The sequence below is a fragment of the Diabrotica virgifera genome, chromosome 5 (assembly GCF_917563875.1).
Source record: "Diabrotica virgifera virgifera chromosome 5, PGI_DIABVI_V3a".
Lineage (NCBI taxonomy): Eukaryota > Metazoa > Arthropoda > Insecta > Coleoptera > Chrysomelidae > Diabrotica > Diabrotica virgifera.
Window position 1 is genome coordinate 235,856,473 of NC_065447.1, and position 19,019 is coordinate 235,875,491.

At 33.0% G+C, this 19,019-nt stretch overlaps 1 protein-coding gene across 4 annotated transcripts in view; it reads right to left on the reverse strand.

Moving 5' to 3' along the window:
* Positions 1–19,019, reverse strand: part of LOC114331754 (sodium/hydrogen exchanger 9B2) — a 264,063-nt gene that overhangs the window by 9,723 nt on the left and 235,321 nt on the right. For all 4 annotated transcript variants that reach the window (XM_050650887.1, XM_050650889.1, XM_050650885.1 and 1 more), the window contains 4 exons: positions 18,155–18,532; positions 14,191–14,372; positions 11,446–11,670; positions 7,876–8,345 (listed from right to left, as the gene is read on the reverse strand). In XM_050650887.1, the coding sequence (XP_050506844.1) occupies positions 7,876–8,345; positions 11,446–11,670; positions 14,191–14,372; positions 18,155–18,532 (1,255 nt within the window). The remainder of the gene's footprint in view (positions 1–7,875; positions 8,346–11,445; positions 11,671–14,190; positions 14,373–18,154; positions 18,533–19,019) is intronic.

Consider the following 19,019-nt stretch of genomic DNA (forward strand, 5'->3'; position numbering starts at 1 on the left):
CTCAATAGCTTGGTTAAAAATAATTACGAGTATTACGAAAATCAGATAGTCATCAAATCAAAGTTTAAAGCTCCCCCCTACAAGATACTGAAGAATTTTTTGTTATTATTTTATTACTAAGCTGTTATTTTTAATAACAGTCAAAGCTCCTTTTTCGCGCTTCCTTTATTCGCGTTTTTATTATTCGCGGCTTGAAAAAATGCGATCCAATTCCTGTATTCGCGGCCTAAGATTTCTTTATGCGTGGATCGAATCGATACATCGGTACATACATATACCAAAATAAAAAGCATTCGGTATCCTTTGTCAACGCGTCAGCAAGTGGACAATAAAAAAATAAAATTGACCTTATTACAACTACACCTAGATTGGCATAGGCTTTGATTCAAACTATGGACCAAAGAATAATCCAGGCCTTTAAGCTCTATTATATTAGACGAATCTTCAAAATGATACTGAATAACATGGAATGTGATCCTGATCTGAATGTTATGGAATGCTGGAAGGAATTTGCCGTAGCAAACTCAATCTTAAACATATGTAAAAGAATCATTGCAAGAACTGAAGTTTGACGTTCAAATCATTCTGGAAAAAACTGTGAACTATTCTGGCTGCCGGAAATGAAGACTCTGTGCAAGCTCAAACTTTAACTACAAACATTGCCGAAATCGCAAGTGAAAGGAACGAGATGGGTTTGAACAGATAGAATCAAGTGAGGTTCAGAAGATTCTTGAATCGCAAGTTGGAGGAAATGTTAAATTCACAATCCATTGAAGAAAAGGATTTAACATGCACTGGAAATGTAACATTTAATTTGAAAAAAAAAATTAGTGAAGGTTTAAAAATGGAAAATGAGCTTTGTGATTTTTTTATGAAAATTGATACATCTATGGAACGAAGCATTATTTTTAAGAGGCAAATTTTGGTAATGTCACTGCCAAATACCAGTCTGAATTGAAGGAGTTTAAACATTGCCAAGCAAGAGAAAATTACTAAATTCTTTAAACCATTGCTAAACCTGAAGATAATATGTAATTAATTAATGTGAATGGTCAAAAACTTAAATTAAACTGTTTTTTAAGTATTTGCTTTGGTATTACGTTACTTAGGAATGTATCCCTTATAATCACATATAAATTACCATTCCATATTCACGGTTTCTGTATTCGCGGCATATTTACAGAACATATACCCCGCGAATAAAGAGCTTCTACTGTATTAACAATGAGACCATTGACGGCCACCTAATACCTTAGCGCTCATTGTTGATAATTAAAAATAACCGCTTAGTAATACAATAAAGTCACAAATTTCTTCAGGATCTTGTAGCCGGGACTATAAACTTTGATTTGGTCATTTCCCGACTTTCATAATAATAATGTTTAACCTAGTTATTAAGCCTTGAAAACGACTATTTTCGCGTTTTTCAAATTTTAAATCACGTATAACTCGACCACAATCAATTTTAGATAAAAAATTTATGGCTCTCGGGTCGGGAGTGCCGACCGAAGTGAAAACTTCTGGCGAACCAAGCTCCTTCTGGCACACTCTATCCCTTCTCCAACCTTTATAACTTCGGTCGAACTTATACACAATTCAACTTATAGTATATAAATTACCAATATGTCGCCGTAGCGATAACGGTCGCAAGTTCAATGCTTTTTCCTCATCTAAAAAGAAGTGCTATACATATATATTATGTTCGCGTTTCTATGCTACTTATATATACAGGGCCGTGCGGTGCTATGATGCGGTGAGGCAGCCGCATCAGGCGGCATCATAAGGGGGCGGCATAATCAGTAAAATCAAAATACAAATTGAGCCATTCAATAATTAAAAGTATATATAGGACCAAGTGTCAGCCGAAAATATTTAACTGGTGAAGGTTTAACAGAACTTATTTTGACAAATTTGGAAAAAATAGTTCTTGATTTAAAACGGCTCAGAGGACAAGGTTATGATAACAAGGTTATATGAAAGGAATAAGAAAGGGTGTGCAAAACAGAATATTTGAAAAATATCCGAAGGCGTTTTACGTGCCCTGCGCATGCCACCTTAGTCATAAATGACGCAGCGTCTTCTTCTACAGAAACAACAAACTTTTTTTGTATTATAAAAGAACTGTACACTTTTTTTCTGGTTTTACAAAGCGTTGGGAAGTTCTGAAAAAAACATGTGTCACAACTAACACTAAAACCGTTGAGTACTACTAGATGGTTAAGTCGAATAGATGCATTGAAACCTCTCCTCTAATAAGATTTCAAATTTCTGAAATACATAATGCCTTATTCTAAATAATAGAAGACGTCAACAATTATTCAGAAACTAAAGTCAAAGCACGAGGATTAGTAAAAAATATTAAAAATTATAAATTTATATGCGGTGTAGTTCTTTGGCATGATATTTTATTTTATATAAATTCAGTCTCGAAGATGTTGCTAGATGTAACTATTTTGTCAGATTGTGTAAAAATGTCAGAAACTATGGAAAAAATCAAAATTTACTGACAATTTGGCTATGACCAAATGAAAATTACTGATAATGAAATTGCAGAAAATCTTGTAAATAAGTTCCGAATTTCCTGCTGAAAACGAATATTGAGGCAAGAGAAAAATGCGTCAATTTGATCTGTGGATTAGGTCTCAACGGAGAAAGATAAATTTAAAGTAAATTTTTTCACCTATATTTTAAACATTGCCTTTAATTATTTGATTGATCGATTTTCGTTTTTAGAAACTCATAATAAAAATTTTAAATTTTTATGTGATATTTTTAAATTGAAGGAAATATAAGAAAAAGGAAAGATGATAAAATACTAGAAAATACTAGAAAATATTCATTCAATACTTTTCATAGAAAAAGAATTGGATATAGAGGCAAATGATTTTCTAGAAGATTTATTGCATGATTTATTCCAAATGACACCATACTCCATGAAACCTTTAGAGGTTTTGAACTATTTGTGCCAAAATAACCTAATTTCTTTATACCCAAATATAGTTGTATCACTAAGGGCCGATATTATCTGTTCCGATTAAAACCCGGTTAGAGGAATTTTGTCATGCGAGGTGCAGAAAGTACCGGCCCTAAGAATTTTATTAACACTCTCTCTCTCTCTCGGTAGCTTGGGGAAAGAAGTTTTTCAAAATTAAAAATGATTAAAAACTATTTACGAAGCTCCTTAAGACAAAGAAAACTAAAAAAAAATTAGCACTTATTTCAATAGAGTCCTCACTAGCTGCTACTTTAGACTACACCAATCTGATTGACGAGTTTACCAAAATTAAAATCAAAAGGATTAAATTGTAATTTTCATAAATTTTATTTAATATTAATACATATTATTTCATTTAATTTAAAGTATGTTTTGTTTTTAAAATAAAAGTTTTCGTTCATTTTGTGTATTTTCATTTAATACAAATAAATACTAGTATTAAGTTTCAATAATATTTAGGGGGCGGCATTTCGAAGACTTGCATCATATTGAAAAGATGTACCGCACGGCTCTGTATATATACATATATATATATATATATATATATATATATATATATATATATATATATATATATATATATATATATAATACAACGTACAGAATTTATTTCGGTGAAGCGGTGACGGTCGCGAATTCAATAATTTTTCCCCATCCAAAAAGTGCACAACGTCGTTAAAGAAGTTTTCACTTCAAGAGAGATAGGAATAGTGCGGCTTCTCATGCACTTTCTTCGCAAGCACCTTCGGGCTCCCTACTCCAACCATTAAAACTTTGGTCGAACTTTTACGCATTTCAACCTATAGTATATAAATGACTAATATCTCGCCGTAGTGATGACGGTCGCGAATTCAATACTTTTCCCCATCCAAAAAGTGCGCAACGTCACTAAAGAAGTTTTCACCTAAAAAAATTTATTTCGCCGAGGCGATGACGGTCGCTAGTTTAATACTTTTTCCCCATCCCAAAAGTGCACAACATTCCTAAAGGTTTCACGTCAAAAAATTATTTCGGCAAAGCAATGACGGGCGCGATGACGGTCGCTGATTTACTAATTTTTCCCCATCCAAATAGTGCACAACGTCTCTAAAGAAGTTTTCACTTCAAAAATTTATTTCGCCAAAGCGATGACGGTCGTGATGACGGTCGCTAATTTAATACTTTTTCCCCATCGAAAAAGTGCACTACGTCTCTAAAGAAGTTTTCACTTCAAAAATTTATTTCGCCGAAGCGATGACGGTCGTGATGACGGTCGCTAATTTAATACTTTTCCCCCATCCCAAAAGTGCACAACGTCCTTAAAGAAGTTTTCACTTCAAAAATCACAAAATACCTTTTTTGGTCAGAAAGACCCATGTTACCCGGTACCGCCTGGCACGCTGTGGATTTATTATAAGGACTTTTTTTTAAGTAAGTTTGTGCAAAAAAAAACGAATCAGAATAATTTACCTATCGGGGGCGATCATACATCCTGGACTAAAGTAACTTCTGAAATATTATTATTGTACTCCGTTGGCTGTGTGTATTTTAAAGCTTTTATTGTTCCACAATGGAAATCTAACAAGCAAAACCTCTTCAAAATTACTCTAAAATTTAGAAAGCCACTTGCAAACCGATGGATAATGTTACCTTTCAAACAATTTAATCAAAAGAGGGAATATATCCTTACGTTCAACTTTTTGATGAATTCCAGGCCAACGGAGAAGGTCTGGAGGAATTTTTTAAATTACAATCGCCTTTTGTGTTCTTGGTGTTTTTCAGAAATGTATACATTGTACGCTTTCGCGGCATAGTGTTAGTAATTTTAGTTATTACCGTATACTATAATATATAAAGTTTTTTATGATTTTTCTGAAACACCCCCTGTTAAAGTTGCCTGAAATGGAGAAACTTATCAAATATATCATAGTTTCTCCAAAAATTTGTAAATATGTCGTTGTTTCTCCAAAAATTAGCAAATATGTCACTGTTTTTCCAAACATTTCATAATTTTATCATTGCATACTAATGTTGCATCTACGCACAACTGACAATCTGATTTTGTTGCACCAAGAGAACAGGTAAAAACGCAAATTCAACAACGGCAATAATGGACAATAATAAAGAGAACAGATACTTTTATATGACTTTTTTTTTATGATATAGGCTATTGATAAGGTATTTTAGAAAGGAACTACAACGTTAACAGGGTTTTATTGTTTCATATAGTCAATGGACCTCTATGTTTGAAAAAACCGCGGATTGCTACCATTTAAATTGGTGCGTTTTTGAGAAAGAGGTGAATTAGTCCCTAGGCACAGGGCGAATTAGGGAGTTCTATGCACATTTAGTGTAAACAAGTCTGTAGGAAAATCATTCCAGGTTAAATTTACTATTAAAATATCACATTTTAACGTCAAAAACTCTTGCATATAAGTCAAAAATTATTGATTTTTATTTCTAATATTCGTTTAGGGTAGTTAGCATTATTTAGGTTAGTTAGGGCTATAATATGTATCTTGTGACTGGCTGAATGACTAATGTGTATGCCAAAAAAAAAGTCAAAAACATGTTTTTTTTACAAAAATACATCCAAAAGAAAAGCAAGAAAAAACGTGAAAGATAGTAAATTGGTTTTTGCGCCATAACTTTTTTCCGCAGGGATATAGGTATAGGCATTGCTTCACAGAAACAAAACTTCCATCCTTTCTCTTTAAAATGGAGTTTGGTAGAAGTCCCCGTGATTTACAATTTCCAAAATATGATTTTTCAAATTTCGCCCCTCACAGCGATTTCAGGATATTTTCCTTGTTACTTCGCAAACATTGTTCTGTAACTTTTTTCTTCGCATTTCTAGGTATAAGCAATGGTACATTTGGTAGAAAGAGAAGTTAATTACCTTTAAAATTTTCTATCGTGGAAGGCCGTATGGCTATATTTAAGCAAGATATGGTTTTTTAAAATTTTATACTTTTGATTTTTGATATATTTTACGATTATTTTTAAATTTCTCATTATACCTTTTTTATTGTATATTTGGGTATATGTATTGTGCAATAAAAAGGAAAGCTCATTTTCTTTACTTTGAAATGGTGTAATGTAAAAAATTCTAGGACTATTTTTAAACAAGATATGCTTTTTCAAATTAACTATTTAGATGGGAAATAAGCAACAATTAAATTGAAAAAATAATTTTATTAACGTTTCGAAGCCCAAGTCGGGTTTCGTTGTCAAAATACAAAATACTACTAAAATAAACAAAAATGTTGTTGCTAAGTAAAAAAATTTTTCTAATAATTTATTTAATCCGACTCATTTATATTGGCAATTTAAATAAATTATTAGAAGATTATTTTTACTTAGCAACAACATTTTTGTTTATTTTAGTAGTATTTTGTATTTTGACAACGAAACCCGATTTGGGTTTCGAAACGTTAATAAAATTATTTTTTCAATTTAATTGTGGCTTATTTCCCATCTAAATAGTTAATCATAAAAATGCCACAAGGAAATAGCTTCAGAACAACATGCCTTTTCAAAGTGTGACTTATACACATGCAATAGTTGGAACCATATGGTAAACTTTTTTAGTATTAATTTTATGAAAAAAAGTTATTCTTTATAAAATGCTCTGCCTAGTCTGAAACCTAAAATGCAATCATCAGATATAAAATTCTATTAATAGTGTACGGGATATGTTAAAAAACATGAATTTTCTCAGGAGTATAGTACCTTTATATTTCACAATATCGAAAAGTGTTATTAAGAAAAATTATTTGGAATTAAAAATTCTATTATAATATGCAATTATATTCTTTTAATTTAAAAAAAAATAACAAATTTTAAATTTTTTTCAAATTAAGGATACTCTTGAATATCCTACCGATATCTTATTTAAAATTAGTCCTACATTTTTTTGGAATACACCATTTTAAAGTAAAGAAAATATGCTGTTTTCTATTATACAATGTATATCCCTAAATGTACAAGAAAAAAGTCATAATGAGAAATTTACAAAATGATCATAAAAAATATCAAAAATCATTAAAAGTATGAAACCTTGAAAAAGCAGAACTTGCTTCAAAATAGTCAAGCAACCTTATACAACAGACCATTTTAAAGGTAATTGACTCATCTTTATAATAAATGTTTAATGTCCATTGTATATACCTAGAAATGCGTAAAAAATACAGAATAATGTTTGCGAAATAATGGGGAAAATGGTCCAAAAATGCTGTGAGCGACGAAATTTGAAAAATCCTGTTTCGAAAAATGTAAATCCTAGAGACTTCTACTAAACGTCATTTTAAAGAAAAAGAATGTAAGTAAATTTCTACTACAGCAATGTCTATACCTATATCCCCGTGGAAAAAAGTTATGAGGCCAAAAACAAAGTTGCTTTCTTTCGTGTTGTTTTTTGCTTTTCTTTTGAATATATTTTTGTAAATAAAAATATTTTTGACTTTAAAATGTAGTCCTGTAGACCCCTTTGTACCAAAAATGCATAGCACTCACCCTAATTCACCCTGTGCCTAGGGACTAATTCACCCATTTCTCAAAAACGCACCCATTTAAATGGTGGCACTACGCGGTTTTTTCAAATTTAGAGGTCCATTGACTATATGAGACAATAAAATCCCGTTAAAGTTGTAGTTTCTTTTAGCTCTCTTATTTTGAACATAATCAATAGCCTAATAGTACCATCAGTAAAACAGCAAAAAAATTAATCAACATGGCACAAAACCGGTATATTGTATCTTTAAGCTTTAACTATCATAAAGTATACTAAGTAGTCAGTAAGTAGTCAATAAAAATACAATGATATAGAACTCTGACTCAATGTTTAAACAATGTATATAACCAATGCGGTTTCCATAAAGCAACTAAACGGAACTACTTACTTGAACTGTAGCTTTCGCCATCAACGAAATCGCAGCAAAAACTTTCTCCTTCAAATTCAATTTACAGCCAATACCCAGTAATATAGTCGTTAAGATTCTAATAACCGCCACAGTGATAATAATACCAATACTGTAGTACACAATACTCGCATCCAGCTGGTTCAGTTTTATGGAAGTACCCGTTATGCCGAATAGAATGGGCTCGAAGATCATCCAGAATATTTCAAACGCAGTCGCAGCCGGATTGTCTTCTATGTCCCAACCTTGTTTGGTCCAGAAACAGATCGAAGCAAACGCTGCCGTTACACATCCCAAGGGACCAGCGCCACCCAAACCGATCATTTCACTTCCGAAGACTGCGATCATACCGCCAACCAGCAGCAGCAGTACCCGTAAGGGTACGACGAAGGGGTCGTGTCGTTCTGGGGCAAAGTTGGAGAGAACACCCCATAGAGCACCAAAACCAATTCCTAAAATAATTATTTAATTTAACATAATAAATTATGCATCACTTACAACAGAGAAAAATATATTTTACAACGGAAGATATTTGGACCCGTTGCAGCGATGGTTCGTGTATAGGGTGGCCGCCGGAAAGTCCTTTTACAACAATGAACTGTTTTTATTATACTACAGAGGGAAAAAATAATAACACAATTTTGTTTGTACATTATTTATCAATTATTTATTTATCTAAAAGATAGGTGTGCATACCTCGGTACCCCGTCAAAATAGCCCCGTCAAAAAAGCTCCGACAAAATAGCCCCGACATAATATCCCGCACACAAAATAGCTCCGACAAAATAGCCTGCAGACAAAATAGCCGCGGAATAATAGCCCACCGACAAAATAGCCCCGACAAAATAGCCCCGACAAAATAACCCCGAAAAAAAAAGCTCCCTTCAGAACTCATCATGAAATAATTCCTTAAAAATACATTTTTTCGGAAATGGTAATTATCCTCTATTCAGATGTTGATCTTAACCACATTAAGTAAAAATTGTCTTTTCAGAGAACTCGAGTCCTGTTCTTCCTGCCTCTTGGAAGTTTGAACATTTAAGTTAAGCGAAAATCAATGTTAATTTATGATATAAACATTTTTTTCTGTTTTCGGGCAACAGTAAAATGCATTTTAAATTAAATAAATTAAATATATTCTTCCTTATTGTCAAATAATTTAAATTAAAAAAAAGTTTTTGGACACCTTGTATAAATAATTATGTAATTGTTTATAAGAGGCTGTTTTAACCGGGGCTATTTTAGCCGGGGCTGTTTTGACCGGGGCTCTTTTGTGTGCGATCCATTTTGTCGGGGCTATTTTGTTTGCGGGCTATTTTGTCGAGGCTATTTTGTGTTCGGGCTATTTTGACGGGGCTTTTTTGACGGGGCTGTTTTGACCGGGCTATTTTGACGGGTCACGGCATACCTCCATTGTCACAACACAACTTGGTACGACGGACGCCATGTTAGTATGCTCATCCGTCTCAGCATGTCCGGGGTTACTGACGTAAAAGCTTGGCGAATTCCGCTTAGCAAGTCGTCATTAGAACCATATCTGCGTTGTCTAACCTCCTCTTTAATGATATCCCACAGTGTATTGTTAGCGTTGTCGAATCTGGACATTTTGGAGACCAAGAAGTTGGAGAGCCTGTCCCAATCCATCGTTTCGGGAAGATTTCATTGAGGCGTTTGCGAACAACGAAAGCAAAATGTGGTGAGGTGCCATCTTGTTGAAAATAAACAGTGTTAGCAGTGCCCTGAGCGGTCAATTGTGGTAATAACCTTTCATTGATTATCTGCAGATAAGAGTGTTAAGTTATAGAGCCTTCAAAAAAAATATGGCCCAATCAGATAAGCTGAAATAATTCCAGCCCATATCATAACATGAGGAGGGTTTTTCACTTCCTCAAAGAAATGAGGGTTGTCCTTTGCTCAGAAATAAACAATTCGATTTCAAGAAATCGCACACTCATCGGTGAACAGAACATTTTGTTTGTCACATGCTCTCGGAAAGAGTTGAAACAGTAACTGACATGGTATAATTTTATACTCGCTTGTGGCCCCCATCATGTTTCAATCGCAACTATTGTTGTCTGTCTGTGAGACCAAAGAGGTGCCCTTGACCATGCGCATGCGCTGGAAGACAAATAAACGTTTGCCCGGTATTGAAACATGGGTATTATTAGTGTAAAGGGACTTTCAAGACACCCTATAGAATTAAAATTAACTACGAACTGGATGAACTAATGCGTAGCGCAGATATTGTTAGATTTGTAAAGGAATAAAGACTAAACTGACTTGGTAACTTAGAAAGAATGCCAGATAATCGAGCTGTAAAAGTAATCCCGAGTTAAAAGACCCAAAAGGAAGTAAAACAAGAGAAAGGCAACGTAAAAAATAGATAGACGACGTAGTGGGAGATCTTAAAACCGTGAACATCAAGCAGTGGAGAAGAAAAGAATCCTACAGGGCAGTATGGAAGAACATTGTTAAGCAGGCCAGGATTCACAAAGGGTTGTAGTGCTATTAGAAGAAGAATTTAAGATTTATTAAAAAAAAACAGTAGTTGTATATACTATTGGGAAATCTTTTTCACGTATATTATGAACATTTTGGAAGATGATAGAGGATGATGATGGAGTACGATGGAGGATCTAGGATCTAGGATGGAACTAGGATCTAAATATCACGGAAGGCTTTTATGACCTGGAAACCAGTTTTATGTAACAGAAGCCTGTCGATGAATATGCGAAAGAAGGTGCTGAAATGTTATGTGTGGTCTATCCTACTGTATGGTTGTGAGACATGGACGTTAAAAACCACAATGCTAAACAAAATAGAAGCATTCAAATTGTGGTGCTATCGACAAATCCTAAAGATATCGTGGGTTAGCACACTTCCAATGAAGATGTTCTTCAAATGCTGAATTCAGAACGTCTGCTCATAAGCATCATAAAGAGGAGAAAACCAGAATACTTCGGCCATATAATTAGAGGACCTAAATGCCATCTGCTTCGCCTTATAATACAAGGAAAAGTGGAGGGAAAGAGATGGATTGGTCGGAAGAAACTTTCATGGCTGCGTAATATTAGACAATGGTGTAGCTACACAGTAGAAGAATTATTTCGCGCAGCAGCCGACAGAGAGAGATTTCAGGAAATTGTAAACATGATGACGGCCAACGTCTGAATACAGACACGGCACCTAAAGAAGAAGAAGAAGAAGAAGAAGAAGGAGTATTTCGGACATATAACGAGAGGTCCCAAATTATAGGTTGCTACAAAATATTATGCAAGGGAAAATAGCGGGCAAAGGCAGGTCAGTACGAAGAAGAACTTCATGGAAGAATAACTTGCGGAATAGGTATGGTATTGATACCATGCTTTGACTAGGGTGACACTGAATAAAATTAAGATAGCTAGTATTATGGTGACCAAAGTTCTGAAAGGACATGGTGCATGAAGAACAAGAAGCCCATTTAAATCATGTTACAAAAAAATCACTGCTATTTCCATATCAGCTGTTAGTAAAATGTTTTATACTCGTTTTCTGTATTTCACAGAGACTTACCTCCTAATATAGATAGAGGAGCCGAAATGATAAGATTCGTTAGAGAACTATTGGAAAACATAATACTCTTAATAATTCCAAAAGCAGCGACTGATGCAGCATCGTCTACTCCAGCAATGGCTATAATAAGCGTAGGAATTCCTTTAGCCACACCGTAACCTTTTGATCTCAGTCTAAAAAGACAAGGAACCACAACTGCGGGAGATACTGCAGCTATAACAGATCCTAAAACAAAAGAAACTATTAATATTATTGATATATAAATAAAATTTTAACATGATGACAGACAGCTTATTGAGAGACAGCTTAGGATTTAATTTTTTTAGAGATCACCTCCATCGCTTTACGTACGTTTATTCCTCTAGGAGTCGTCAGAACGGCTTTGTGATGCGTTCTGAATCAAAGAGAAAGAGAAATCTAAAGTACAGAAGCACTATAGATTTCTTACACCGGAAAACAAATTGCTGGTAACAACGTACAATCCGAGCTTTCTACAAGCCCTCTCGTTGTTTAAAAATTTAACAGTCCACAGAAAAAAAACTCACTTTGTGATTTATTTTTATTTAGCGTATGGCTTAAGTACATCACAGAATATATATATTTAGATTGTAGATAAAGAACCGTTATATATTTTTTTATGAACCGTCATATTTTTTTAACCGGCGACCCACCGGTTAGGAAACGCTTGGATAGAATATCAAGCAAAAAGACGATAGATGGAGCAAAGAAGTGCCGCAATGGAGAGTCTACTACCCAAAGGAGAACCTCAGATGAGGTGGATAGATAATTTAAAACGACATACCGGTCCAAGACAGATGAAAATCGGAATGGAAAAATTTAAAAATCGAGGTCAGCGGGGGCTTATATCCGAGCTATGATATAAAAAGGGCTTTAAAGAAGTATATCAATAAACTATATTATTCGTTCTGCACTTAACGTTGTCTTAAGACCAAAAATTTTATATTTTCTTTAATATATTATTTATTGATGATGTGCTTAACGTTTATTTTTATCGCAATTCGCTATCGTTAACCACGTTAAGTGCATAGAATATTTACAACACGGAAAAGATTGGAACTCATTAAGTCGAATTTATTGGTTTTCCTGATTTCTACAAAACTTATTACACAACTGGAGGAAAACACATTTTTAAACATACTAGAGAATATATATTTTTTGTCTATCAGTATAACGAAAGTTATAAAACATCGCAACATAATTATATTAAGGCTATGGGTACATAATTCGCAAATATTTTACGTGTATCCCTACTTTTTCTGTCTTTACACGGCAAATTACGTGTAGTAAAATTCACACTGGTATGGATATGTAAACATTACTAGAATGTCATTCTACTTGAAAATGTCATCATTAATTTAAAGAGATGGGTTTTGAATGTTCTTGGATAACTGTTATTTTTATAATTGCAAATTATTAATTCAGTTAATAAATGTGATAATTTTTTCACTAACTATGTATTCAGTGATTGTAATAATCTATTTGTACAACAAAGACTAATACTCAATCGAGAAAAGAGGAAAAGTGTTAAAGTGATTTTTTAATAATATATTGTTATGGAACGCTTACAATTTTGAACATTTTTAACAACAAAATACTTGGATCACAGAATATATTATCCTGATGTATTCTCTGCTTGGATCTTCCACAAATAATACACAATAAATAACTTTTTATTAAGTTCACGTCTTAAATCAATTATTTATCAAATACACTATATATCAATAATATTTAATCAATAACTCAACATATTCCCGATGCAATGTCAAATATTTAAAATTGTCACTGATTGTCAGTGTCAGACTGACAATACATGCTGACAATATTATATTCGGCTGAGTGCGTTGTAAGAAAAAGATAGATTTGGAAAATATTACCACGGCATTGTGTTTATTTTTTTCGAATCCTGAAAAAACCAATAAATATTTTTGAAAAATTTAAACGCAGAATGAAAGACTAAATTATTACCGAGGGCCGAAAGTCCCTTAGAATAAATAAAAAGTTTATTTTGAATGATATATTTGAAATTAAAAATCACACTAAATTTTCTCTTAGTTTTTCACACCTGGAACTTATTAAAATAAACATTATAGAAGTTCTCAGGGACTTTCGGCCCTCGCTAATAACGTAGTCTTTCATTCTGTGTTTAAATTTTTCAAAAATATTTATTAGTTTTCTCAGGATTCGAAAAAAATGAATCCCCATTTGAATAGCATTGCAGCCGAAAATACGTACCTACCGATTCTCTTAAACCTAACATAAAATTCACTATTCATTACGGACAGTGGACACTTACTACTCGAAATGTAGTCAAGAGATCTGGGCCTGGATTCCGTGCACTGTAGATATCTACAGTCGCCTTCTATCGATGTCACGTGTCATGAAAATATTTGAATTTTTAGCTTTAATTGAATTATTTTCTAGTTTTGCTAGGTTATACTCTAATTGATGCTGAAGTGACACTTAGTAAAACAAGAAAATATTTGAATTAAAACTAAAAATTCAAATATTTTCATGACAATTGCCATCGACAGAAAGCGACTGTAGATATCTACAGTGCACGGAATCTAGGCCCTGGGGCTCTGGAGACTACCCCGGATGTCTTCTTCGAGAAACCCCGAAGAAGGCATCAGAAACCATGTCGAAAGCTGGGCGTAGTGAAAATCAACGCGGTTGATTTTCATTGATTAGATGATTGAAAAACTGAAGGAACAAAAATATACATACCTAACAATATTCCGTAACTCCATGACATCCCTAAGATATATACAGAAAACACAGCCGTCATTCCTGCTTCTATGGCCCATGGGCCCAATCCTAGTTTAACTACTGAAAATTTTAATCTCATTAAGGCATTTGGATCAAGATCCAATCCTGCTCTGATAAGAATTATGACCAGCGCTACATTTCTGAAAATAGGAAAATTAAAAAAAAAAGTATTATTTTAAAAAATCATTTTTGGAGAAATTAACATACATTTTCCGGCAGTTAAATTAAATTGATGCAACATACGTTGTAAATCATCTTAACTTTGAGAGATTATTAATGCATTGTTTTATTAATGTATTAATGTATTATTTTAAATTGTTTTTCTTCTATTTGGTATCCTTTTTTAGTTCTTACTTTTTTTATTATTTCATTCGTGGTCAGGTTGATCAATAGAAGGCTCATGGGATCCCCCTCTCTGTTCTAATTGTCAAGTTCATTTGGGTTAGTTTGGCTATTCTTGTACCTTTAGTTTTAATGCATTATTGTGGTGGATATTTTCGATCGTTAATATTATTCCTTAGACCTGAGAAACCTGATAAAATGGTTCAAGCAGCAAGCAAAGTTAGGATAGCCATGCTAATCACCAACATCCGGAACAAAAATATTATTCCTAGAGGTATATGTCTTGCATACAATAAGTGGATAACATCCTTTAATTTAATTAAATAATAATCCTGTTAATTTTAGGGCCAGTTGTTCGAATGCTAATCAAGAAGTTGATTATAGCCAGGGAGGTAGTGTCAAATTTGACCGGAGCATTTTAGCATGGCTGGTTTCTTATTATTTAGGTAGGTGTTCCAAAGCTTATTAACAAATGATGTGTCAGCTGGCCCAAAACCGGGGATTTTAGTCAAGAAAAGGTGAAACATGAAAGTTGATGGACCAACGCTACAGCTTAAATGTCAAGTATTTATATACGTTACTCAGAACATTTAATGGACTTGCTTACTTGGCACTTACCTTTCACTCAGGAGATCGAGGTTCAAATCCTGGCGCGGAAAATTCTTTTTGTTTTTTAAATTGACATTTTATTTTGAAAAATATTTATTTTTATAATACCACGTTTTTAATATTTATACGAGACAATATAAAAAAATCTGTATGTCTTTTATAGAATTATGCATAGAACTTATGAAATATACATTTGATCATAAATATTATGATTGACCTTAATAAGCAAAATTGTTGTACATGAACCCCTGAAACTTCCTGAGTTAGTACGACCAATCTAAGTGAAAAAGGGGGTTGGCCTCCCCACCCCCCTCCCGACATTTTTTTATCTTTTTAGACAAACTGTTTTTTGCATAATTTTATGTGATGTAAAACCAAAAGATACATACAACAATAATTTTTCACTTTTCTATCACCAACCCCCATTTTTTTAATAGCAATCTAATTATTTTCCTGTTCTCTATAACATATAAAAATGAATTTTTGTCTGTATGTCCCTTATAGAATCGTAAACTATGCATTTAATCATATGATGACCTCAAGCAAAGTTTTTGTACTTACATGAACCCAGGAAGGAGTTAATACTTAATAATAGATACTTAATAATAATTAATAGAGTTAAAAGAATTAATACTTTTTTATTATTAACTAGCTGACCCGGCAAGCTTCGTACCGCCTTAAAACTAAATAATGTTTGAATTAAATGTTTAATACCTAAAATTACCAGAAAGCCAAAAAATACTAAAAAATATTGCGTACCCATACTTTTTTCTACCAAATGCATAGTTTACGATTCTATAAGGGACATAGGTACAAACAAACATTAATTTTTATATATTATAGCGAATAGGGAAATATTTAGATTGCTATTAAAACATGGGGGTTGGTGATAGAAAAGTGAAAATGTAGTGTTGTATCTTTCGGTTCTACAACATATAAAATTAAGAAAAAACAGTTTGTCCAAAAAAATAACAAATAATATCTCCCTTTTCACTTAGATTGTTGGTCTTACCAACTCAGGAACCTTCAGGGGTTCATGTACAACAAATTTGCTTATTAAGATCAATCATAATATTATGACCAAAAATGCATAGTTGCGATTCTATAAAAGACATACAGATTTTTTTATATTGTCTCGTATAAATAATAAAAACGTGGTATTATAAAAATAAATATTTTTCAAAATAAAATGTCAATTTAAAAAACAAAAAAAGTTTTCCGCGTCAGGATTTGAACCCCGATCTCCTGAGTGAAACGTAGGAGCCAAGTAAGCAAGTCTATTGAATGTTCTGAGTAACGTATATAAATATTTGACATTTAAGCTGTAGCGTTGGTCCATCAACTTTCATGTTTCATCTTTTCTTGACTAAAATCCCCGGTTTTGGGCCAGCTGTCACATCATTTGTTACTAAGCTTTGGAACACCTACCTAAATAATAAGAAACCAGCCATGCTAAAATGCTCCGGTCAAATTTGACACTACCTCCCTTGCTATTATAATGACGTTCCCTTAATAACCATCAAATAGCAACACCCCTCATTCGTACGTCAATCACTTGATTGTTATCAATTATGTTAATTATCATTATGATACTTAACATAACAATTATTAACATAATTGATTAATTAATCTCATAATTATTGTAATCAATTATGTTTTCAGCAACCCAACAAAAGTTGACATTGACAGTTGGTGACAGTAATTAAATATTTGGTAATGATCAGTTGATTCCATTGTTGATTAGCGTTCGTACAACCAGCCCTTATTGTTGTGTTTAAAGGGAACGGAGCAAAATGCAAAATTTTGACGCATGTCAAAATTTTCAATGTGTTTTAAATGTATTATTTTTTTTTTCTGAGAAAACTAATAAGTATTTTTGAAAAATTTTAACAAAGAATGAAAGACTACTTTATTACCGAGGGTCGAAAGTTCCTTGGAATAAATAAAAAGGTTCTTTTGAATGAAGTATTGGCAAATAAAAATCACACTAAATTTTGTCTTTTATTTTCATCCCTGTAACTTATTCAAATAAACATTATAGAAGTTTTCAGGGGCTTTCGGCCCTCGGTAATAATGTAATCTTTCATTTTGTGTTTAAATTTTTCAAAAATAATTATTAGTTTTCTTACGATTCGAAAAAAATGAAAAACACATTGAAAATTTTGACATGCGTCAAAATTTTTGCATTTTGCTCCGATCCCCTTTATAAATTTATTCCGCTGTAGTTCTCTGGTCCTGATATGTCTCTCTTTTTGAAGAGAGGTATTATGATGCTTGATATCCATTCGTGTGGTATTCTATTATTTTTTTGATTAGTTTTAATAATTCTTTGGTCAGATCTGTTCCTCCGTACATGAGGAGTTTATTCGGTATCCTGTCCTCTCTCCTGGTGATTTTCTATTTTTTAATTTCCTTAATGCTTCTTTTGCTTTTCCCTCTTCAGTGTTTATTTCTTCGTCTGTAGTTTTATTCTGGTGTTGGTGGTTCATTATCGTCACCTTTAGCAAATAGGGATCGAAAGTAGTTGAATGTTTCCTACTGAACGCATCTTTTTCTATTAGTTCGTTCATATATTTTCTCTGTTCCGTAGAAATCATGTTCCATCTGTTCTGAGGTCTCCCAGTGTTCCCTTTTTATTTGTTTGTCTAAAGTATTCGTTTTATGTTAGACTCGTTTATAGCAGTTGTATGCCTTTTGTTTTTATTGTGTTCTCTATTGTAAAAAAGGCTTCCTTCTTTCATTTACATTTTGTCTTCTTTTCATCTCCAAACCATGAGGTTTTTTTTGATATTTTAGAAGTATATGACTCATTAGTTATAATTCTTTAATTACAACCGATTGCCTTTGTCAATTTGTTTTTTCATCTAACCTTACAAATCCTTTTTTCTTTTTGCAAATTAATATCAACACATTAGTTACCCATATCTTTGGTAGCAATTAAAGAGACGTTTTGAATGAAAAATACACTTACCTTAACTCTTTGCATATGTAGGAAAACGAATCATCTATATTTACAAATCCTACATTTTGAAACAGCAATCCCGTGAACAACATCCCTATCAGTGCTGGCAACGTAGTTAAACTCATCAACCATCCTCCTATATGCGCGCAAATAGTTAATAATATCAACTGAAACAATTTTCCGTTAGGTGGCGCTGCCGTTTCACCTACCACAGAATAAAATATACACCACGTTAACACTCCTATAAGAGTTATAGTTATAATCCTTGTGAATTGTCTGTAGGTAGGACAGAACGGGTATGGACACAGTTTAGGCCAGAAGTCTGGTTTCCACGATTGCTGGCCGTCATCGGATCTACATTGAAGACAGAAAATGTACCACCACGACCTAAAAAAAAACAAATGTATTAAATTCGACAGGTCTATTTATAGAAATTTGATAAAAAAAAATCTCCGCTTTATTTATAATGCTATATATTCATAATTTTAGCAGTTTGTGCAAATTTTGAAATCCTATTTCAAGATTATTTTTTATTTTAACGTTTTTTATTTGTCGATCTTTTCCATTTTCCCTTCATTCTTTTCAAGTTCAAGAAATTTCTGGTTCTAACCTTGTAATTAACAACAATGGTTTAGAGAGGAAGTGAAGATAAAATATAAACAACACCTTTTGAAAATCTGAAATAAAACTAATATCTTGGTCAGACAAATAAAAACAGAACACTGGGAGAGCTTATGAAAACAGATGGAACACGGGACACAAAGAGAAATACAGAGCATCTTCTACGGGACACAAAGAGAAATATAGAGCATGAGCAGAGGAAAAGAAACGTGATTAACGAACTAATAAAAACGAGACACATTAATAAAGAAAC